This window comes from Rhinolophus sinicus, chromosome 4 (assembly GCF_057876585.1).
Source record: "Rhinolophus sinicus isolate RSI-liver-muscle chromosome 4, RSI-T2T, whole genome shotgun sequence".
Classification (NCBI taxonomy): Eukaryota; Metazoa; Chordata; class Mammalia; order Chiroptera; family Rhinolophidae; genus Rhinolophus; species Rhinolophus sinicus.
The window spans coordinates 105,985,967-106,009,500 of record NC_142504.1 but is presented as its reverse complement, the minus strand read 5'-3'; the positions used below and the strand labels follow the sequence as shown (position 1 = coordinate 106,009,500).

At 44.4% G+C, this 23,534-nt stretch overlaps 1 protein-coding gene across 1 annotated transcript; it reads left to right on the top strand.

The window, feature by feature from the left end:
• The first annotated feature begins 791 nt into the window (after positions 1 to 791).
• CPLX4 (complexin 4) lies at positions 792 to 23,154 on the top strand. The gene is made up of 3 exons (XM_019729361.3): positions 792 to 1,236; positions 6,087 to 6,174; positions 19,926 to 23,154. Exons 1-3 carry the CDS (start codon positions 1,070 to 1,072, stop codon positions 20,151 to 20,153), a joined length of 483 nt encoding a protein of 160 aa, XP_019584920.1. The 5' UTR covers positions 792 to 1,069; the 3' UTR covers positions 20,154 to 23,154.
• The last annotated feature ends 380 nt before the right edge of the window (positions 23,155 to 23,534 follow it).

The following is a 23,534-nucleotide window of genomic DNA, read 5'->3' as shown; positions in this document are numbered from 1 at the left end:
TGCCTGTGATAAAATAATAAGCATAGGTTACAAATAGCCTACATCTTTTACCCCTCCCCCCACCCACATGCACACGGCCTTGGAATGCTTTCATTAGAAAGATACTAACGCAGATTAAAGTCTTAGCCTTACTCAATTCCTCCCTTGACCTGAGGAAAACCACCACCGTTGAGAATCTGCTGCGTGACAAAATACTGTCAAAGGTTTTCTCCAAGTACGCCAGTGAGCTTAAGTAGAGCACCGAGGAAGTGGATTGTATGTAAGAGCAAAAGGTGACCCTGTACACATCTGTCCTTACCTTCTGGGTGGGAGCCTTGGAAGTGCCGAGCGCATCACTTCCATGCAGAAACGTCCCATTTCAGGGCAGAAAGCTGAGGTAATCTTGCAGATGTAAATTAAGGACCCACTGCCCAGCCCTTTGAACTGGTCTCAGTTGGATATTTGCATATGGGACACCAGAATCACTGAAGCAGTTCAGAATCCAAGCAAACTAAAGGCAAATCCTCACATAGTGCTTCGAGTCCAATGAGAGGAAATAATGGGTCAAAGGATCATTTTTGCTTAATGAGCATTTTGGGTTTTGCGTCTCATTGGAGTCAGTTTTCAACAGGATGTTGTGTTCGAAGGCTGGAATTTGGAAATTCCACTACCGCCTCCTAATGTCAGCTCTGATTAATGTAATTGAAGCAGGACTCTGGATGAAGCCCTGCTGTGCTTATAATTTAAAATTTAGAAATGGATGGGGAGGGAGGGGTAGATAATGGGAAGGATGTCTTTCCCTCTGAAATTAGCTTAGTGTATTAATTCAGAAAGCAGTTGTTTCCATCTGATTGTATGCCTTAGTAATCTGGACCATCTGCCTCCGTCTCCGAGGTAGCTCACCTCTTTAATCCAGCTTACAGCCCACAAGCCACCCTTTTCTATCTTTATGCCCTTGCAGAGACGGGGACGTGCAAGGTTCTTTGCTCTTAAGTGTGTGGCTGTCAACAGATATTTGGAGATTTTTGTCCTTTTTCTTTTCTGTTAGGTTTTGTCTGAGTTTTCGTTTTCTTTTTCTGGGGCAGAAACAATGGCTTTCTTTATGAAAACTATGATAAGTAACCAGGTAAAGAATCTAGGATTTGGTGGTGGGTCTGAAGAAAGAAAAGAAGAAGGAGGTGCCTCTGATCCTGCAGCCGCTCAAGGAATGACTAGAGAGGAATATGAGGAGTATCAAAAGCAAATGATTGAGGAGAAGTGAGTACATGCAGCTTCATTTCCCTTTAAAAGCAAAAAGAAATGAAGGCTGGCCTTACCTTCTTCCGCTCCCAGTTTCTCTCTTTTTGCTGTTTCAGTGTCTTTCCTTGAGCTCTTTGCCTCTAACCTTAGGAAAATGGGTTCTGTAAAAGTGAACAAGTTTGTAGAACCAGCAGTTACTATGTCCTCTTTGTCTGAATGGAAATGAAGACAAAATGAATCTCCATGTCGTTTTTAGTGCAGCTTATCATTTTCGGATCTGGGCACATTGTAATTGACTTCAGTTTAACTGTTCAGAGGAAAAACTGTGAGCTTAACTATCTGTACAGCCTTTCAGAAATTCACCCTCCTGGCAAGTAAAAAGCTTTCAAATTGTAAGAATTCAGACTTTGCACCTAGAAGGGCTTTAGACAATATACAGCATAAACTTCTTGATCTCACGTGGGCAGAAAAGCTTAGAAAGCACAACGTAACAATTGTGTCATAAGACTTGGCTTCTCTAATACTATGAATAAATTTGTGGACTGTTTATTATGAAAATTTTAAAGATACAGAAAAGTTGACCAGTATAACGAATATATACCTATATACAGTATACCTATATACAGTATAACAAATACCTATATCCACCTATGACATAAAGTCAACAGTTAACATTTTGCCATATTTGCTTATAGATAGGTTATTTGCATAGATGATGATTGATAGATGATAGATAGATAGATAGATAGATAGATAGATAGATAGATAGATGATAGATGAGCTAGAGAACAATTTTCAAAGTAAATTACAGGCATCATGATACTTCCCTCCCAAATACTTCAACCATATACCTCCAAAAAATAAGGACATTCTCCTGGCTATACAAAATGTAATAAAAATAAAATATTGGTAACATTGTAGTTCAGTATATGGACTGAATATCGCCAACAATTTTTCATTGCTGAAGACTGATCTTCAAATAAGTGCAGTCTCCATGTAATTTTTTCAGTTTAACATAGAATTAATTTAAGAGTTTTAATCAGCTAAGATTTGAAGCATCAGTCTTGAGGTTAAATGTTCATCATATGTTACAAAAGAAAAGTATTTCTTTTTGCCACCATGGCTGTTTTGCTAACGATCAATTACATAATAGTTGCCTAAGCCTTATCGCTAAGATGATTATAAGTGAAAAGATTCATAACCTGGAGGAAACTAAGAAAGTACAAAAGTCCTCCATGTAATGGAAACCTTGTCTATTGTATTTTTTTCTGAAAGAAATCATGGCTTATAAACTACCTAGAATATATTATGCTTGGCTCTGCAGTAAATTAAAGTCAGTTTAAAAAGTAAATGCAACTGTAAAAATTGTGTTGGTTCTGAAATAATACTTGGGCAAAAGAAAAGGCAGCATTTCTTGAATATTGGCTAGTTTTGGCCATGGCATGTAAAAAAACAAGCATAATGAAGAAATAAAAGTACAACAATAGCATCAATGTTCTCACCTCAAGTGGGCTTATAAAAAGAAAATGGTCAGAAATTTAGACTATGCACCTGATCATGTAAAATTCCATTAATATGTCTAAGCAATAAATCTGGTCACAGATATGGCATCTGTTTGATTAACTAATGTCCCAGTTTCCCTTAATTTCATATCTCGACAGATCAAAGATCAAAATGCCCAAATGGTGTGATCCATCAATGCATTGGGTTATTTGCCAACTACCCTTCACTGTGTGTGTGTGTGTGTGTGTGTGTGTGTGTATTACAAATTTATGTGGTCACCTAACTTAAGAAATTGTAGCAAGACAATAGGGCCAACCTGCTTCCCCGTCACAAGAGGCGTGACTTCCAGCCCACTGCTTGAGTTTTCAGGAGCTTCGTCACCTAGAATACAACATAAAGAATTAGGCATCAAAAACGGTTCATCATAAGTTACGTGTAGAGAGAGCTACAGACATTATAGTGTGTATAACCATTAAAATGAGTGTTAGCAAATAAAAGCCTTCTGAACCTGTCCTCATCATTTTAGAAAAGTTGTGGGATTGACTCCACTAATTGTAAACTAAAAACTACTTAACAACGCACTCTACTGCACATTCATTTGGATTTTACTTCTACGTTCAGATTTTTTGTTGTTGTTGTTACTGATAACATTAGTACTAGAATGAAATCTATACCTAAATAGAATATTTGGAAAGGTATAAATAAAATCATAATCTGTTTATGCCACCATGTCTCTCAATCATATTAAAATGTCCCCTTATCTGAGTTATGGTGCAGTTGCTACCGTACCATTTGTAACTTGAACTTTGATATGCATCACAGATTTAAACATAAAAGTTAAACGTTTAAAGCATTTAGAAAAAAGCATAGAATATCCTTGCAATTCGGAAATAGGCAGCTTTCTTACACATGACTGAAAGCAATAACCATAAAATGTTTAAATGATAAATTAGATGTTATTAAAATTAAACACTGTTGTGCATCAAAAGACACCACTAAGAAAATAAATAGGCAAACCACAGACAAAATATTTGCGACACGTATGTCTTACAAAGGACTGGGATCTAGGATATATGAAGAATTTCTGAAACTCAATAATAATAAAAAAATGAGCAAAAAGGGTTGAACAAATACTTTATAAAGATACGCTAATAGCCAATGAGTACACGAAAAACAGCCTAATACCATTAGCCGTCATGGAAATGAAAATTAAAACCACACTAAGGTACCACTACACACATGTTAGAATGGTTAAAATGAAAAAGACACAATATCAAATGTTGGCCAGAATGCAGACCAACTAGAATTCTTCCAGCTGATGAGATGTAAGATAATATAATCACTTGGGAAAAGGTCTGACGGTTTCTAACAAAACTACACTAACCCCAATTATCCTACAACTCATCAATTCCATGCCTAGATGTTACTGCGGAGAAATGAATACACATGGTGGCAAAAAGACTTGTGCAACAATGTTCTCAGCAGCTTCATTCACTGCAGCCCCAAACGGGAACTGTCCAGGTGCACACCAAAGCAGAATGAGGAACAAACGTGATGTATTCGTATAGCAGACTACACTCAGTAATGCAAAGGAACAAGGTACTGATAAATAGAAACCTAGGTAAAACACAAGAGTTTTCTATGTTGAGTGAAAGAAGCCTTCCACAAAAGAATGCATAATGCATGTTTACATTTATATGAAGTTCTAGGAAAGGCAAAACCAATCTATGGTGAAAGATAGTAGTTGTCTCTAGGTCTGGGGAGCCGGCAATGATTGGGGATGGGGAGGAGGGAACAATGTTTTTATAGTTTAAGAGGGGTTACAGAAGCAGAACCAATAGGAAATATATGATGATTGATAGATAGATAGATAGATAGATAGATAGATAGATAGATAGATAGATAGATAGATAGATAATAGCTATAGATGATAAAACTTAAACAAATACATAACTGTAGTTAATGGCACGCATGTTGAAGTGTTTGGGGAAAGAATACTGATGTCTACAACTTTGAAATGCATCAAAAAAATAAGCTGGATAAATGAATGTTTAGAGAGAAATAGATATGTGATAAAGCATGTCTAGTAGATGCACATTGTAGACTCTAGATGGTGAGTATATGGGTTTCACTGTAAAATTCATTCAGATTTTCTGTATGTTTGAAACTTTTCATAGTAAAATACTGGGCAAGGGGGAGACCTGCTTCGGCCCACACCACAGGTCACTGATCTCTTGGGTAAATCACGTATTCTATTTCCCTCTCCAAAACTAGAAGATTGAACCCAGTGTTCTCCGCGGCCTATTCCAGGCCTGACGGTTTGCGGAGGGCACTGAGTTCTGAGTGCCTGAGCCCAGGGCCCAGTGATAAATAGTTTAATCTGAGTGCTTCAGACCCAGCCCTTCCTTCGGTCAGCCTTCTGTGTAATGGTTAAGATGATTTCAAAACTTGGGGTCAAGAACTAGAAACCAATTTAGCCACCTGAAAATGAAAACAGGAAGTTTATTTTAATGCAAATAATGTTTCATGCAAAGATGCTTCACCAAACCAAAACCCATTAGCGGAAATCCTGTCAGGTCCCTCATGGGCCTAAACTAGGGATGGAAGCTGTTGGGGAGCCACGAGCACTCTTTTCCCTCTGTGGCCATTGCTTCTGTCTCTGTCTGGTGACTTTGTTCTTCTTTCTCAGCAGTCCGCTCTCTCCATCTGTTACCCAGACCCCAAGACTGATGGAAAACGGCAGCCCATGACCTCCATGTTCACCAGTTACAGCTCCAGCCATGCTGTGTGCCTCAGTTCCAATCCCAGCTTCCCAGGGAAGAGATTTCATTTACCGAGCTTGGTCCAATCCAGAACAGCCAGAGGGCAGGGCCATGTGCATACATTTAGCCCCCAGTAATGTACCTCTGTGGGCAGCTGTACTGGGAACTTTGCAGACATCCCCAAAGGTGTCTGCCTCTGCCTGGATCAACGTGAGCAAGGGAGTTTATTGCAAACCAGCATAGTCATGAGGCCAATTCGGCGTTCCCCAGAGCACTGTGCAGTCCTCTCCATCTTGTTTGGGATGCCTCCTTCCAAACGGGGAATAGGACACTGAACCTAAATTGGGGTCTTGGGATGACAATAAAAGGAAACAGCTTTACATTACATTCCCAAATACCATGTGCCCCAGGCCTGGATGTTTAACTGGCTGAAGAGTCTGTCAGGAGCTTGTTGGAAATGCAGCTCCCGTGCCCCACCTCCCGTGTCTGCCGGCAGTGGGGACTCAGGAGGTGTATTCCAGTGTCCGGATCCTCTGAGCAGGGACTGAAATGTCCTTAGCTTTCTATGTTGTTTTATCCTTTCTTCTATTCTTTTCCTTTTAGGATGGAAAGAGATGCTGCATTTAAACAAAAAAAGGCAGAGAGGGCATGCCTGAGAGGTCACTTCCGAGAAAAGTACAGACTCCCAAAGGTGAGACACTCTTAACACAGTAAACATCCAGTCACTTCTTACATAATAAAAAATTAAGACTGATTATCAGCAAAGGGACATGCTCATGAATATATATATATATATATATATATATATATATATATATATACACAATAGTCCCCCCTTATCTATGGAGGGTACGTTCCAAGACCCCCAATGGATGCCTAAAACCACAGATGGTACCAAACCCTATAGATACTGTTTTTTCCCATACAAACATACCTATGATAAAATGTAATTTATAAATTAGGCATGGTAAGAGATTAGCAACAACAATAATAAAATAGAGCAATCATAACAATATACTGTAATAAAAGTAACAAAATAGAGCGATTATAACAATATACTGTAATAAAAGTTATGTGAACGTAGCATTATTAGGTAAAATAAGGGTTCCTTGAACACAAGCGCCATGATACCCCACAGTCTATCTGATAACTGAACTGGCTACTACGTGACCAATGGGTGGAGAGCATCCGCAGCATGGAGATGAAGGCAAAGGGAGGATCCACGTCCCTGAAGGGATGGAGCAGGACGGCTCAAGATTTAAACTTAAGAATTGTTTATTTCTGGAACTTTTCATTTAATATTTTCAGACCGTGGTCGACCGTGGGTAACTGAAATCATGGAAAGTGAAATCGTGGATAAGTGGGGGACTATATACACATACATATATATGAATACATAAATACATATATACATACACCTATGTCTTAATCTTAATTGAGTCATTGTGATATAGTGAAAAGAGCATTGAACTGATTTATAAAGACTAGATGCCAGTCATTTACCTCGATGAACTTCATTTCATCTGAACAAAATGAAGTTAATGCTGATAAATGACCTTTTTATGTAAATATATCTAAAAACTGTAGAGCTACATACGAGTAAATACATGTGGGGATGATAACCACAGCTGACATTCACTGAGCTCTAAGTGCCAGGCACTGTTCTAAGTGCTTTGCATGTATCAATTCATGTAACCGTCTCAACAGTCCTGTAAGGTAGGTTCTTACAGTAGAAGATACAGAGGCACAGAAACAAAGCAATACGCTCCTGCCAAAGGTCACACAGCCAGGAAGGGCAGAGTGCAGGGTCTTAACCTCTATAATATGCTGCCTCCATGGCAAAAGGGGTCCTGGGGGACAGCCACATTTCCCAGGCCCCCTGATCGCTTCCCGTCTGTGCAGAAAGGCCACTCCTGTGGGAACCAGACCCTGGCCCTTCAGGGTGGACCTCGCAGCAGCGGCCTCCTGCGAGGCACAGGAATCGGGACCCTCGCGCCCCCTAGTGTCCCCAGCCGCAGCGGGGCGCGGGCAGCGCCACGGAGACGCACCGTCGCTTTGGGTGTTGTCAGCTTTTCCGCGGGGACTGTGAGTTGCAGCAGGGACAGTTGCAGCAGGGACAGCGGGGGGGGGGGGGGGGGGGGGGGGGGGGGGACAGAAACAAATGTCTGGAAGTGACTTTTTTATTTTTGACATCTATTCTTTTCATACTAAAGACCAGATTGTGCGTTTTATTCTAAAGTGGTTGCTGTGCTAGCAAGTCCTGAAGGGCTTGGTTGGGCGGTCACAAAGCAGGAGGTGACAGCGCCAGCGAGGGACCATCCGATAGGACAAGGCTGGGAGGGGACCGTCTGAGCAGCGGGATCCTCCTGTGGTTTGTCAGGACGGAGACGCTTAGCTGACCCCACAGCAAGCAGGATAGGAGGGATTTTGAGAGGACTGCCAGTAATTGAGGAGAGTTGAAGGTCGTTCCCCAGGCCCTGAAGGCCATGCTTTGAGCCTCATGCTCTATCAAGTCACTGTATCTGGAGGGGCTCGTGCTGCTGGCTATTGTGGAACCGTATACAACTCTTAGGTCGTTCTTGGATTGAGCAGAAGAACCCTCTAGAGTGCCATCTGAATGTAAGTTGTAGCTTTTCATTTCCTAGATGCTTTCATCAGAAGCAAGGAGGCCCTGGAAGGCTAGACAGTGTCCATGGGCATCCTGGTGATTGGGAAAGTTCAAGGCCATGGTACTATTTCCAGTGAATTGGAAGGAAAGGAATGAGGGGCCAGCTGGCCAGTGCTACACCCTTAGAGCCGCAGAGGAGGGTTAACAGAGGCCTGGGCCAGCGAGGAACTGCTAGGTCGGAGATGGACAACAGGTGATCAGGTCATTCATTATCTATAGCTCCTTCACGGGGCGTGGCGTCTTGATCACTACACTTAAGTGATCACATATCTGATTACTGCAATTAAAAGTGGGCATCATGGTGTATATGTATATGTATGGGCATATATATATATATATATATATATATATATATATATAGAGAGAGAGAGAGAGAGAGAGAGAGAGACAGACAGACAGACAGACAGACAGACAGACAGAGATAGAGACAGAGAGACAGAGACAGAGAGAATGCCAAAAAAATGTATACGCATTTTAAGAAAGAAAAAAAAATGTATTAAAATTATGCTGATGGGAACCACTTTGAACACCTCTTGTCATTGCAGAAGTCAAATACGACTTGTATTCATCTTTTGTTATCGGTATATATTGAGTATTACAATTTTAATACAGTTTTCCTTTCTTAAAATGTGTATACATTTTTTTTGGCACCCTCTGTGTGTGTGTGTGTATACACACACACACACACACACACACACGCAATGGAATCTTACTCTGCCTTAAAAAAGAAGGAAATCCTGCCACTTGTGACAACACGGATGGACCTTGAGGGCATTATGCTGAGTGAAATAAGTCAGGCAGAGAAAGATGCATGATCTCATTCATATGTGGATTCTGAAAAAACTGAACTCCTAGAAAGACCAGATTGGTGGTTGCCAGAGACAGGAGGTGAGGGTGGGCGAAATGGGTGAAGGGGGTCAAAACAACAAACTTCCAGTTAGAAGGTAAATAAGCCCTGTGGATATCATGTACAGCATGATGACTATAAAAAAAGTGGTCATCAAAGGACATCAGTAGGACAAATGGTATTGTCATTAAGAATTAGCGATAACCCTGGGCTAGGCAGGTCATCTGAGGAGCACACTGGAGGCCCTTCCTCTACCTCCTAAGTCTCTTCCTAGAGCAGGTGGGGGTTCCTGGGCCACCATAGAGCTTTGGCTCCTGGAAACCAGTGTCTGTGTGGTATTTCTCTTTTTAATTAAACTTACTTCTTATATACACAAAAACACATGACATAGGTGTATACTCAATGCATAATCATAAAACTCACGTAAATTAAGGGACTTGCCCAAGATCACAAAGCTTACAGTGACCAATGGACACTTGAGCCTCCTTATTGTTCACCTGGTACTTTTTTCATGTCCCATTCCCCTCCCCACACCCTCTCTAACCCATGTATCTCCACCCAGGATGGTGGACTGGAGAACTGAACACAACCATCGAACAAAGAGAATGGCTCTGAGCAGAAGACAAAGGTCACCGAGGCCTTATTTGGCTCCTAATAACAACCTTCCCCTCTCTTAGCCCTGTGCCATCTTACAAAGTCCACATTGGGAAAGCGGCTACACTAATAGTATGAACAGTTCACCGGGAGCTGGACACATTTGACATGTCCTTCAGTGAACAACCAACTGCCCCGGGTACCTCACTCACAGTTCCCCAGGGTCACGTCACCACAGTTGTTGGAGATGGTTCTGGGCCCAACAGAGTGCAGATTTGAGAAAAATGTCTTCCTGGCAGGTGTCAGGTCTAATGAGGCTAACTATGTCCTGTTTTGGAATTAGAACTGTGTTTTCTAAAGAAATTATTTGGCTGGAGTTTCCTATGAAAAAGTGTTTCACTCAACTGCTGACTGGGGAAAAGAAGTTTGGGCTCCAAGAAGGAGCAATGTGGTCCCTCACCCAGCAGACAAACTGTAAAAGGCTTCCTCTCTGAGTTCACTGTTCACTGTCAATAACAATACCATCTGTTGTACCCATGTATTTTGATGACCACTTTTAATTGCAGTAATGACATCAGGAGTCAAGTAAGCATGATAATCAAATTGCCATAATCTGAAGTATAGCTAGTAAAGTATATAAGTCATTGTCACGTTCATGTACACACATCCACTCTCTGTTGTTTTTCTCTGTCTTTCGATTTACAAGAAATTAGAGAACTTCAAATACATACAGTAATCTATGATGCTCATGTTGGATTTGGATCTCACTCCATTAATCCTGTATTTTCAGGTTTTTCTCTCTATTGGTCTCTCCTTTATAAAGAAGTCAAGTCTCTCCCAATGAAAACAAACAACGCTTCCTGAGTAAACATGCCTTTCTAGTTGTTTTCCCTAAATGACTGGTTCCCACTGCTCTGCTGACACCTCCCTCCTTCAAACACTCAGCCAGATGGTTCCCTTATTTTCTTTTCGGAGCTCTTGGTTTCTCTTTGTTTTGCTTACCATTGGTCGTTGCTTCCTCCCTGAAGCCTTTTCTGTCCTCAGCTTCTGGACACCTGCCTTCTGGTTCTCTCTTAAACTGTTTCCCCTCTGTCCTCTGTCTTCTTCATGGGTTCCCCTCCCCTATCTGCCCCCAAATTTTGGAATATTACAGGGTGCTCCCTCGGTTTGCTCCTTCTCCCACTCAAGTTGAGTGTTCTCTCTGGATGGCTGCATGTGGCTGTTGCTTTCAGCTGTCACCTATCTGTGTGTTGATGACTCTCAAATCTACACCTCCAGCCCACACTTTCTTCCTAAATGTCACTGCTACATCTGCCTCTACTTGGGCACCTCATAGCTCATTATCCCCTAAACCTACTGCTCCTGTATGGTTCACATCCATTGATGGCTCCCAGCCCAGTTCATCCCCCAGGCCACCAACTGGAAGTCACCCTTGCTGCTTCCCTCTTCCAATAAATCACCAAGTTGCTACCTGCCAACTCCCTTCAGGTTCAGCCACTGATAAAGCCTCATGCAGTATGCAAGTTGGGTGTGGCAGGGTCTCAAGGAGTCACTAGAGTGGGAAGAGTTGTGATCACCAGATTAATGTAAATTCTTGTGTTGAAGCTACTCAGCAAAAGTCTCAGAGCAAACCAACACCAGTCACGGCACACCTGGGATCTGTCAGACTCTGATAGTTTTCCGAGAAAGAGTGCAATGTGGGCAGGGCTGGCTGCTCTTGGTTCTCCACTGAAAGTGCTTCCAGTGTTGGGGGAGTTTGGTGGGGTAGGATCCCAGTGAGTCAGCAGGGTGGAGCTTCAGAGCTTACCAGACCAATCAGATTCAGATTTGGCTGGAAGCGTAGGGGGAGGGCTCAGCACAGGAAAGATGGCACCCGCCTGCCAGCTGCACAGGAAAAGCACCCCTCACAGGGAAACTGTCAACTTTCCCTGCCCCCCCAGCCCTCATCGTGAAACCACACAACTCAGTCTGCCCCCCATATGTCTCCAACATCTCCACCCCTGAGATACTGTGCCTCCGCTGGAGCCTAAGGTGAGTACCTGGGTGTGTGAGAGTCTGTGTGCGGGTCCTTTAAGAGGACGCCTGGGTTTCCTACCATCTTCCGCCCACTCGATGGTCAGAATCCCCATTGTTTTTCACAGCCAGATATTGTGGGGGCTTCTCTTCCCGGCACAACTACTCTGAGCTAGGGAGACTGGTGTGGGGCTGGGGTCCCTCACTCTTAGGGGAACCTCTGAGGTCGAGATATCCCTCCCACTTCTCAGCTGCCACCCGGATGTTTGGGGTTAGCCAGTGCTGCATCTCTGCCCCTCTTACCAGTCTCAGCATGGCTTCTTTATATCCTTAGTTGTAAAACTTCTGTTCAGCCAGACTTCACATAGTTCTCCAGGTTGATTGTTCTGTAATTTAGTTGTAATTTTCATTTGTTCCCAGAATGAAGCAGACAGTGTTTATCTCCTCCGCCATCTTGGATCTCCCCTATGTCTTTTCAAATTAGTGTTTTGGGTTTTTTCGGATAAATATCCAGAAGTAGAATTGTTAGGCCCTTCTTTGTCTCTTGTTATAGCCTTTGTTTTAAAGCCTATTTTGCCTGGTATAAGTATTGCTACCCCAGTTTTTTTGTTTGTTTCCATTTGCATGAAATATCTTTTTTCATCCCTTTACTTTCAATCTGAGTGCGTCTTTGGATCTGAATTGAGTCTCTTGTCTCTTGTAGACAGCATATATATGGGTCTTGTTTTCTTATCTATTCATCTACCCTATATCTTTTGATTGGAGCATTTAATCCATTTACATTTAAAGTAATTATTGATAGGTATGTAGTGTTGCCATTTTGTTATTCATATTTTTTAATCTCTCTATTTTCTTCTTAAAGAAGACCCTTTAACATTTCTTGTAATACTGGTTTGGTGCTGATGAGTTCCTTTAGCTTTTTCTTACCTGGGAAGCTCTTTGTCTCTCCTTTGATTCTAAATGATAGACTTGCTGGGTAGAGTAATCTTGGTTGTAGGTCCTTACTTTTCATCACTTTGAATAGTTTGTGGAAAAGGCTTACTATGACTTTTTAGAATGAAGTCCAAACCCCTTGGCCTATACACCATGATGTGGTTCCTATTTTTCCAGCCCCACTTTTTTCCACTCCCTGCCATGATTGTATCTTCCTCTCACTTTTCTCCCCTATACCCTGCTCCCCTGGCTCCTTTCTTCCCTGTAAGACTTTAGTCTAGTGCCACTTCTTCCAGAACCTTCCATGACCTCCCTCTCCCCATCCTCCTCCATGTTTATGTAATAACTGGTGCATGTCTCTTACATCATTGCCACCCTAAATATTCTCACCTACTAGACTGTGTGCTCCTTAACAAAAGGGGTTGAGTTTTTCATCTTTGTCCTCAGTGCCTTGTATGGTGCCTGACTTGTAGAAGTTACACACACACACACACACACACACACACACACACACACACACAAGAGGTGTGCTGAATGATCAATGGTATTGGGGAACAGGAAAAAAAATGAAGGAAACACATGCAAAGAACAAAGTATCAAAAACAGCAGAAAGAATCTATCTGCTATAAGAGTTATATTAAAATACATTTTCATGAAAAGAACAAGTCTAGATCTAACATCATAAAATTATAGTACAAAATTATGATTTTGTATAAAATGCAAAGGCTACTTTACATTATAATTAAGATGTCATATTTCTTCAAGTAGAGGAAGTAGTACATTTTAAATAAAGCCACAAAATTATTTCTGAAAACAAAGGTGCCCCTCTTCCTAGCCAATTCAAAATGTATATGTAAGTCAAGCCAAATTAATAAGAAGAAACAGTTCCACAATGAACCCTAATCCTATTAACGGAATTGTCAATCTAGGTTAGTCATTGAAAAATAATGTCGTACCCCCTGCTGAGCTATATGATTTTGTTACACCTGGTGTTTGTCTGCTGTAATAAGGGCATTATTCATTTTGACTAAAGATGAAGATAGAAGAAAGTGTATCAATAGAATTGTCTCTAAACGTGTCACATCGAAAGCTCCATTAGAGCTGAATTTAAAATTTGCCTCTTAGAAAAAGATGTGATGCTGTGAACCTTTCTTTGCCCACGTACTTAGAGTTAGCGTTTGGGGCTGCCCAGCAGGATTCCGGGGCCTCCTGCTTCCGAGCAGCTGTTTCTGGTGGCAGGGCAGGGAGGCCATCAGGGCTGCACCAGGGGCCCTCTGTTCCTTCCCTTCTCCATCCTGCCTCAGTTCAGTTTGCTCCTTCTACTCACACCCTTGAAGGAGCCATGGACTGAGTGTTCTGAGGGGACATGGGAAGAAAGAGCCCCGGGACCCTGGTCCAGCACAGTAGGAACGTAATACATGTTGTTTAGCCACACCAGCTTTCTCAGTTAGTCCTCACAACCACCCCATATGGTAGGTAGATATTATTTCCCCTTCTTAGATAAGAACACCAGCTGAGAGAGGGAAACTGACTTCCCAAGGTCACACAGCCTGTAAATGGCAAGGCAAGATAAGACCCCAAGCCCATCTGACCCCAGTGGCCATGTTTTCCCACTAGACCTGGCAGCCATGCCAGATTCTCATCCCCTAACAAGCGGAATGACATTTATTCAATATCTTCACCAGACCTGGGTTTCATCATCCCTAAAGGGAGGCCTGGATAAGTGACCTCGAAGAGCTTCTTGAGGCCCTATGAAATGCCTGCATAAAGGAAAGAAGTGTGAGATGTTCTCAGCGGCTTCTAGAAGTTCTCATTCCATGTAGGGCCCTATACGTGCACACTCTCAATCAATGTTATAAACTGATGCCTATTATTTGAGAAGTCAAATCCTCATCGTCCATCCTAATCTGGATAGCCTAAGTCTTTAAGTAGCTAAGGAGGGAAGAACAGTGCAGTATGGCAGAAGAAGCCACCAGTAAGCCCCGCACAAGTGTCTCAACATGGCTCTCACACAATTACCTGGGGGAAGATTTTTAAAAATTCTTCCTGGGCCCCCACCACAGACCACTGGCGCCTAATCCTGGGGGTGGGGCCTGGCCATCGGTATTTTTCTACACTTCACAGGGATTCAGAGGCACAGAAAGAGTTGATAAACACTGTCCTGGAGGCACAGAACATAAAGTTGGCTCTGTCCTTCAGCAGCAACTGGTCAGAAGGAGGATCCGTGTCTGTGGGAGCCAGGTCCTCAAGGCCTCACAGCTGCCCCCTCCTGGTCTGGCCCAGACGCCCTGATTTTGGGCATAACGGGCCGTGCTCGATTTTACTTTGTATGGAGGTGTTTGCTGACTGGCTGTATTCTTTGTTCTATATCCTCACTCCCCAAATGTCTTGTAAGCTCTGGTAGAAGAGGAAGTGGAGGTTGCTGTCACCTTGTCTAGAGGCCAGTACAGCACCCTCACTCATGACCAGGACAGTGAGGGATGGTTTATGAAGACAAGGGACTGCTGAAGTCCTTGATCCTCCAAGTATGTAAACATCAAATGTTAGAGCAACACGCCAAAGGGAACGAAATCCATTCACCTACCTGTTTGGTATCATATAGACCAAAAACCAATCAAATCTACGTAGCATCAAACACACTGGTATTTGCTTATACACCAACCTGGATTGACTAGGCTCTCGCAAGTGGTGAATGCTCACCTTTTTGACAATATAACCATCTACGATAGTCTGTCATCGTATCTCAAGTTTCCTACAAGGTGAAGGCCAGTTTATCAAGATCTAGGGCATAGGAAGTCTGACTCCAGGGTCGTGCTTACCCTTCAGGGAAAAGTCAGAAATTAGTCACAGGGAATAACAAAGCCAGGGTCCGGGGTTATTTAAATAATGGGGCATTCAGCACTGGCAATTAGTATTATAAATCCGGTTAAAAGCCAGGAGATTAAAACTGATTCTGGTCAGCCTGCATAAAAATAATGAGCTCTTAACTGCATTAAACAATATCTGAAATTGATAAGATTTCTATTATAGGTATGGGAAGCCCTCTGAAACAGAACCTCTGAGAACAAAGTGTAGCCTATAAGTCCCCTAATTGTACGCTGCTTCACTTCACTCGTTCATTCATTCATTCACGCCATGGTTCTCAGTGCTAAACCTCCCCTCCCTCCCTGGAGCTGATTCATATTGGCTGTAATTGCACTTGTATTTGTGGGGTGTAATGAGGCATTACTGCCTTTCCTTGAGGTGTGAACTGTGTCAAAATATCCCTGGTCTCCCCAACCAGGGGAATCTGTCAGTGGGCAGCAGAAAGTCTGTACAAGACATTCATTTATCAGGTTGTAGACGAAGTCCCAACAGCAGGGCGGTTCATTAGGCAGCCTGCTGCCTGGGGTCCGCTGGTTAAATCCCATTTTTTTCCCTTAATTGCTTGCTCTGTCCTGGACCTGTCTCTTAAGGGCCGATACACTCCCACCCTCTGTTTCGCTGTCCACTCCTTCTTTATCCCAGGGACCCTTTCAGCAAGGATCTTGACACCAACCTGCTTTTCCTCCTCTGAAATATTGATAACCACAGCTCCTGTTTGTCCCAGACTTAGAAGCATACAAGCCTGTTTCATAACGTGTCTCATTCAATCTGCTCAATCGTCCTCTGAAGGGTCCTCCCGCTGGGCACCAGAAGTGTAAGGTGACTTGCCCAAGATCATGCCGTGAGTGAATGACAGAACTGGGACTCGAACCATGTCTCCTGACTCCAAACCCCACAATCTTCCCACTGTCGTCGGCCATCTCTGCAGGACAGCAATCTGGCTCGGTTGTGGATTTTTACAAATGAGACCCTGGCCCTTGGCCTGTCCTAGGTCTGAGCCAGCCCACTGGGTTAGGACCCAGGTTTGGTTCCAGAACCCCTCTAACCATTCCCTGGCAGTGTCTGGTTGTCCTACCCTTAGTCATAAGGTGTCCATAGCCCAGGCTGCAGCCCAGGGAAGTCAATTCCAGTACTGGAATCTCCACCGGAAGCATCTGTGCTACTGATAGGTGGTCAGCAACACCGTCCTTCCAGAAGAATGATGATTGTAGAACTCTGACCACAGCCGTTGACCACATCCTATACTGCCTTTAGACTGGGCAACTGGGGACCTCATGCTTTTGAGGGCTCCCCTCTGTCCCTCGTCAGCCACACTCCTTTACCTGGGTGAGAAGTCTGCAGGGCCAAGAGGACAGACCTACCCAGAGCCCACACCTCTCTTTTAGACCACACTCTAGCTGCCCAGGACCCCAAATTCTCTGCCTCATTCTCTGCTTTCTGGGGCATGCCAAGGCCTCTGCATCAAGTCTGTCTTGAGAGGACACCGAGCTGCTGGCCCCGAGTACTGCTAGTGCTGAGGAGTAGGGCAGGAGGTCCGTATACTGGGAACCAGACACACAAGGTTCCCAGTGAGAGATGGAGCCAGGTCGTGGGCCAGGCCCTCTGTCAGTACTCATCCTCTGGGTCCCACAGACACTAGGATGGGCCTGACAAGGGGTAGGGGAAGTTGGGCCCTCTAGGTAGCTTTCTCCCAGAATTGAGGACCTAGTGCCAAAAGGGAAATGAATAGGCCCAGCTTGCTAGGAAAGCTAAGCCTGACCACCATGTGCCCGAGTCACAATTGTCCAGTGCAAATCCCCTGTCCACCTCTGAGAGCTATTACATTTATGAATAGTTACCATTGGTTGGGTGCTTAATATAGTCCAAATAATTCAGTTAGCATCTAATTAATCCTCTACAATTCTAAGGCAAATAATAGAATTCCAGTTTATAGATAAAGAAATGAAGGTCAGAGAGGTTGTGTAAGGTGGCCAGGGTCACAGAGCCTATAGATGATGGAGGTAACATTCATGCCCAGGCAATCTGATTCTCGAGCCAATGCTCTAGGCTACACTGTGCCAATGGGAATACAAAGATAAGTCAGTCAATAGCTGCCTGTCCCGCCAGGCCCACAGCAGCCACTCTGTCCAGGTTAGAACCTGGTGACATCCACAGAAATCTTGTTACCACCTAGAGGGGTGAGGGTGCCAGAATTCTCAGGAATGCCTTTTCAAAACATGTACATGTTATTTTGGGGTGCACAAGAGAAGGCAGATGTCCTGCGTTTATACACACTGGGAACCTCCAGGCTGCAGTCCTGTGTTTCCTCTTCTCCCCACAAAAATGCTCAGAGGATGATCAATGAGGAAGGCAACCTTTACAGTAGGTAAATAACAAAGAAACAGACACAGAGGACTGGCTGAGGGCCCCGAGGGATTAGCTCACTAATTAATCCCCACAACAGTTTGACGAGGAACTAATTAATCCATTAAGCGCTTTGAGGGGACAAGGCCTGGCCAAGTGCAGGGAGAAGCTTCTCTGACCTCAGCAGGTGCCGCTGAGAGTGGTCCTACTTGGAGGTCTTCAGGAGGGGCTGTGTGAGGACCATGCCTCCCTAGGCCTTCTCTCCTGTGCATCAAAATCTGCCTGTCCAGCTGTTTCTGGAGCCAGGCTCTTTGTCACTCTGCCCAGAGAACCAAATAAAAGGAATTCTGGGGGAAAGGCTGTGGCCTCCAGCCTGGAAAGTATGGAGCCATGGATTCTTAGAACGAGAAAGGCCTTCGGATGGAGAGGCAAGTTTGTTTACACATCACCCTGGCTCCCCATTTGGACCTAGAGACAACCTGTATTTGTTTATGATTATCTCTACTCAGCACCCAGGCAAGGGGAGTTCTCTCTCTCTCTCTCTCTCTCTCTCTCTCTCTCTCTCTCTCTCTCTCTCTCTCTCTCTCTGGAAGTGCTGACTTTAACTCCACCTGTGGACTCAGCAGGTGTCGAAATCTTTCTAAAATCAAATTAATGTGGTCTGATTAAGACTGAGATGATCATTTTCTCTTTCTGTGATTTGTCATGTGCTTTGGTAACAAATTCCAGGCTGGCTACAACATATCGAGGTGGAACTTACGTTTGCTTAGATCATTTTCGTTTCTGATGCTCTCGTTACTCTTCTTGGCCCCCAAAGCTCAGTGTGCCTCCTGTTACAACCTGATCTCAGAAAATTATCTGGCGGCAGTGTCATGCAGGGAGGCCTGCGGGGTCTCTGCTCCCGCTCCCCATACAAGAATGCAGGACATGGTGAGGCCAAAAAGGAACACCCACGGAGCCATAGGTAGGGGAGTCATACCACTATATTCTCTCTGGCGGCACTATACTCTCACTGGAGGCTGGATCCACACTGTCTGCAAACCGCCATCCACGCTTGCCAGCCCAGCCGCCATCGTCTTGCTAGCCCCATTCTTTCTCTCTTCTCTCTGCTAGCACAGCCACAGCAGTTATACTAGTGGCCAATGGCTCACTGGTTACAGCTGACGGCCAACTAGCCACAGCTGATGGCCATGCAATCACAGTTGATGACCATTTACTACCTGAGCCAGCACCTGTCTATGTGAGGCCGAGAGCCTGGAAACTACTTTCTGGGGCTCCGCCCCCACAGGCAGCCATCTGGGAATGTTGATGGCCCTTATCATTCCCAGAGAAACTTTTTTCTTTAGCTTCTCTTCTCTCGTTACAAAGCAAAGGGATTTTTAACACCGGGCATCATACACTAGGAAATTCGGGGACAGCCATGCCTAGAACCACAGGATGAACTGGGAAGGCACCCTGTGCTGGTAGCATCAGCAACACAAGGCTAGACAGTCAGGAGGAGCCATGCCATCGACGAGTCACGTGATGTGTGGTAGTGCCAGACTTGCTTCCAGGTGCCAAGGATGGAAGGCTGAGGTTGACACGACTCCCTGCCCAGAAGGGGTCCCTGTCTAGTAGAAGGGAGGAAAGGGACAATGGTTACGCAGAAGTTGCCACTGACGAGTGATGACTGCAATGGGGGCCCACCGTCAGGCCACCATGAACCCGATCCCCAGCCTCCATACTGGGCTCAGCCAGGGCCACTGAGTCACAGCCTGGGGCTGATAGACACCAAAGTGTGCAGAGCCGCCCTGAGGCCAAGTTGGTGTGTGATTCTCAAGCATTTCAGCATCAGCGTAACAGAGGGGAATTCTTGAAACACAGGTTGCTGGGCCCCACTCAGGTGTGCCTCAGGTCTGGGGTGCTGCTGGAGGATGTGTCTTTCTAACACGTTCGCAGGTGATGCTGGGTCCGGGGACCACACTTTGAAAACCACTGTGCTAGCAGTTCTGATGCACCCACATGCACTGAAAGAGGGACCTCCAGCCTCCACACCTGCTACCAGGCGCTGTTGAGAGACACCCACGCGTGCCACTCACTTCCTCAACAGAACTTCTTCCTGCTGCTTTTAATGTTTGTTTGTTTGTTTGTTAGTTAGTTTTAGAGGGGTCTCTCTATCTCAGTATTTGTTTTACCATAGAGTGACATGGATGAGAACCAAATCCAGATGGCTGGAGATGAGGTGGATTTACCAGAAGATCTCCGGAAAATGGTAGATGAAGACGAAGAAGAGGAAGAAGACAAAGATTCGATTCTTGGGCAGTTACAGAATCTTCAGAACATGGACTTGGATGCCATAAAAGAAAAGGCCCAGGCCACCTTCACGGAAATCAAGCAGACGGCTGAGCAGAAGTGCTCTGTGATGTGAGTGGCAGGCGGGCGGGGTCCAGGTCAAGGCGGAGGTGACCACGCTGGGGTGGAGCGTTTTGAGCAGTGTGTACTGTAAGTAGTGGACACAGTTAGAAAAACCATGATGACTAAACATGTAGTCAGCAACTTGGGTTCCAAACGTTCCCAGCAGAGCATGTAGCTAGCACCTGGCAGCAGGAAACACACTGTCCTTTGCGTTAGACATGTGGCCACGTCTGGAATTTCCACTGTGAACCATGCAGAACACCTATCTGCTGCATGATCTTCAGGTCAGCCAAGAGGAAGCAAAAGCACATGGGATTTCCTCTCCAACTTCCTTCCGTAGAGGGCACGGTCTCACCCTGGCCACCCATAAGCATGACTCCAGGTCCCTTCTGAGAAAGATGTGACAGCAAGGGCGTCCCCCGTGAGCCCCAGGCTGCATGCTCACTGGCAAGCAAAGATCACACCGCCTCTTACGCCCAGGCTCCTTGGCGTCACTGATGCTTCTAAAGTGCGGCACTTGAACGAGGCCGTAGCAGGGATGTGGTAAAAGAGGAGAATGACGGCAGAGAACAGACCTTATCAGCCGTTCGCCTTGTTGAACACCATTCCAGAGGTCATGTGAAGAGTGGATTTGAGGGGGTGACACCAGAAGCAGGGGCAACTGGGAAAGGCATCGCTGTTTTTGCATTCGGCGTATTTCCTTGTGTCTGAACTTGGGGATAGCAGTGAGAACACAAGGAGTGGACGAATAGCGCCCTGAGAAGTTAAATCAGTCTCTGTGTTGTGTCTCCCCTCCACCTCCCCCACCCGGTTTCTCGCTCATCCTCTTCTGCCTCTCTCCTTCTTTTTCCTCTCTGGTCCCTCCCCATCCCAATCCTCCAGACTAACTTCCAATACATCGTGCTGTCATTCTGTGCCCCAGTCTTCCAGGCTGTGCACAGATTTCTTTCTCCTAACATTTGCTCTCTTTCAAAGGGAATTACCCAAAAGGCTTAGAACATTTACTTCTGAAACACTTTGTTTAACCAAAGCCAAGCAAACCAAAACGAGATACTGGTTTTTCGATGAATGTTCATAGACTAAATAATTCTCAAAGACAAATTTTTATCAAGAAGAACTGCTCTATTGAAAGAAAGGGAACTACAACCAAAAAGTCAGGGGTTAACCTCGTCTATACCCAGAGCTCCTGAATGTGCTATATAAGGAGTTTCATATTATGAAAATACGTAAATAAAACAAATTATTAGGGGTCCAGAACCATCCATCTCCAGAACTTTCGTATCTTCCCCAACTAAAACTCTGTGATCCATTGAACGCTAACTCCCATTTCCTCTTTCCCCCGGCCTGGTCACCACCATTCTACTTTCAGTCGCTATGAATGTGAGTATTCTAAGAATTTCATAAGAGTGGATCATAGAATATTTGTCCTATCATGACTGGCTTATTTCCCTTCCCATGATGTCCTCCATGTTCATATCTGTTGCAGCATATATGTGTCATAATTCCCTTCCTTTTTATGGCTGAATAATATTTCATTGGCTGTAGCTACTACGTTTACTATCCATTCATCTGGACACTTGGGTTGCTTCCACCTTTTAACTATTGTGACTGATGCTACTATGAGCGACTATTCTAGTCCCTGCTTCCAATTTTTTTTTCAGTGAAATTAGGTAGAATTCCACCCAGAAGTGGAATTGCTGGATCATCCTTAAGTTTTTATCTACGTTAGAAATATTAGTTTGGGGAGCTGCGAAAATGATGTCTGGGGAATGTTATAAAATTTCATATCATGCAAATTAAATTCAGATTCAGAAATCTTGGAATTTTTTTGCCTTTTACCAAACCTTTTATTATGGACAAATTTCAAAACCTTACCAAAAGTAGAAATACAAGTATAACAAATCCACATGTACCCAAGATTAGCTTCTTTGCCCTAAAGTGCTGCTATCCTTAGAAAACTATACTACATTGTTACAACTTCATCTATAAACTGATGGTGTCATTCTCAGATGGCATCTAATTCCTGGAGCTATAGAAAGATAGCATAAATATACTAAGCAATGCTTGCTTGTTTTCTTAAGTAATTTCAGAAGCCATTAAAAGATGTCCTAGCTGTATTTCCTTAAAGTTCATTCCTTTAACTTACAATGCACAGACCCTGAAGTAAAGTGCAGTAAGCTGCCGGCATTTGAGTGAAGATACTTCTGGGGAGCATCTTGAAAAACCCTACTGAAAGCATCTGGTGGTTAAAAGAGGCCAATTAGATTGGTCAAGACATAGAAGATCGGCATTTTTAGGGCTTGAGGAGTCAAAGGAGAAAGTACAATAAAAATTGACAAACAAATGTCCATAAAACTGCCATCAACTGTAAAAGTAAACTAAAGCTATTAGTATGCAGTAGAGTGGCAGGATCCACTTTGGAAAAAGAGTGGTGTTTTCTAAAATGATGCACCCCGCTCAGGGAGAAGCCAGGGCAGGGAGGGCCCTGAGCACGCCAGCAGGGGCATTGCATGGGGCCCCAACTCCTCATCTGATGAACACTTACAGCAAAGGCCGTGGGGGAAACCCAGCCAGCGCTGATGCTAACAAAACTGGAGTGGATGGAACTGGCTTTTGAAAGTGATCAAATGAAATGACAGGAAGTATCATGTGAACATTCGGGGGAGGGCATTTCAGGCAACGGGAATAGTCCCTGCAAAGTCGTGAGGCAGGAAGGGGTTTGGGGGATTTTGAGAAGAGAGACAAAGGCCAATGTGGCCGTAGCTTAGTGAGCTAGTTGGGGCAGACAGGAAACTGGCCAGCAGTGTTCAATGAGGCTATCTGAGAAACGCAAGGGGAAGTCTTATAGAGCAGGGCACAGAGTTTGGGTCTTATCCTAAGTGTGTGGACAGAGTGCCAGAGAGCAGTTTCCAGGCTATCGGCCTCACGTGGAAAGGTGATGGCTCGGTTATTAGACATCCATCAGCTGTAATCAGATGGCCATTAGTTGTAACTAGTTGGCCATCAGCTGTAACTGGTTAGCCATTAGCCACTAATGTAACTGCCGTGGCTATACTGGCAAGTGGGGTTGGTTTGTTGGTTGGCAGAGAAGTGGATGGCAGATTGCGGATCGTGTGGCTCCTGCTTCCTGTGTCTCCAACCCAGCCGCCAGCAAGAATATAATAGTATGACTCCCCCATCTATGGCTCCGTTGGTGTTCCTTTTTGGCCTCACCACATCCTGCGATCTGGTGTGGGGAGCAGGACCAGAGACCCTGCATGACATTAATTAACAGTAAGCATTTGGGGGGCTTTCGCATGATCTGATTTATATTTTCGAAAGAGTATCTGCCTGCTGAGTGGAAAGTGGGGAGTAGGGAGCTTAGATAGCAGGAAGGAGACCAGTTAGAAGGCTA

Bases quoted from the DNA above. Each gene is read 5' to 3' on its own strand.
- CPLX4 (XM_019729361.3), top strand. From the start codon at position 1,070: ATGGCTTTCTTTATGAAAACTATGATAAGTAACCAGGTAAAGAATCTA. The intron at 1,237-6,086 runs GTGAGTACATGC...TTTTCCTTTTAG, and splicing joins AAGCAAATGATTGAGGAGAA to GATGGAAAGAGATGCTGCAT. The intron at 6,175-19,925 runs GTGAGACACTCT...GTTTTACCATAG, and splicing joins AAAAGTACAGACTCCCAAAG to AGTGACATGGATGAGAACCA.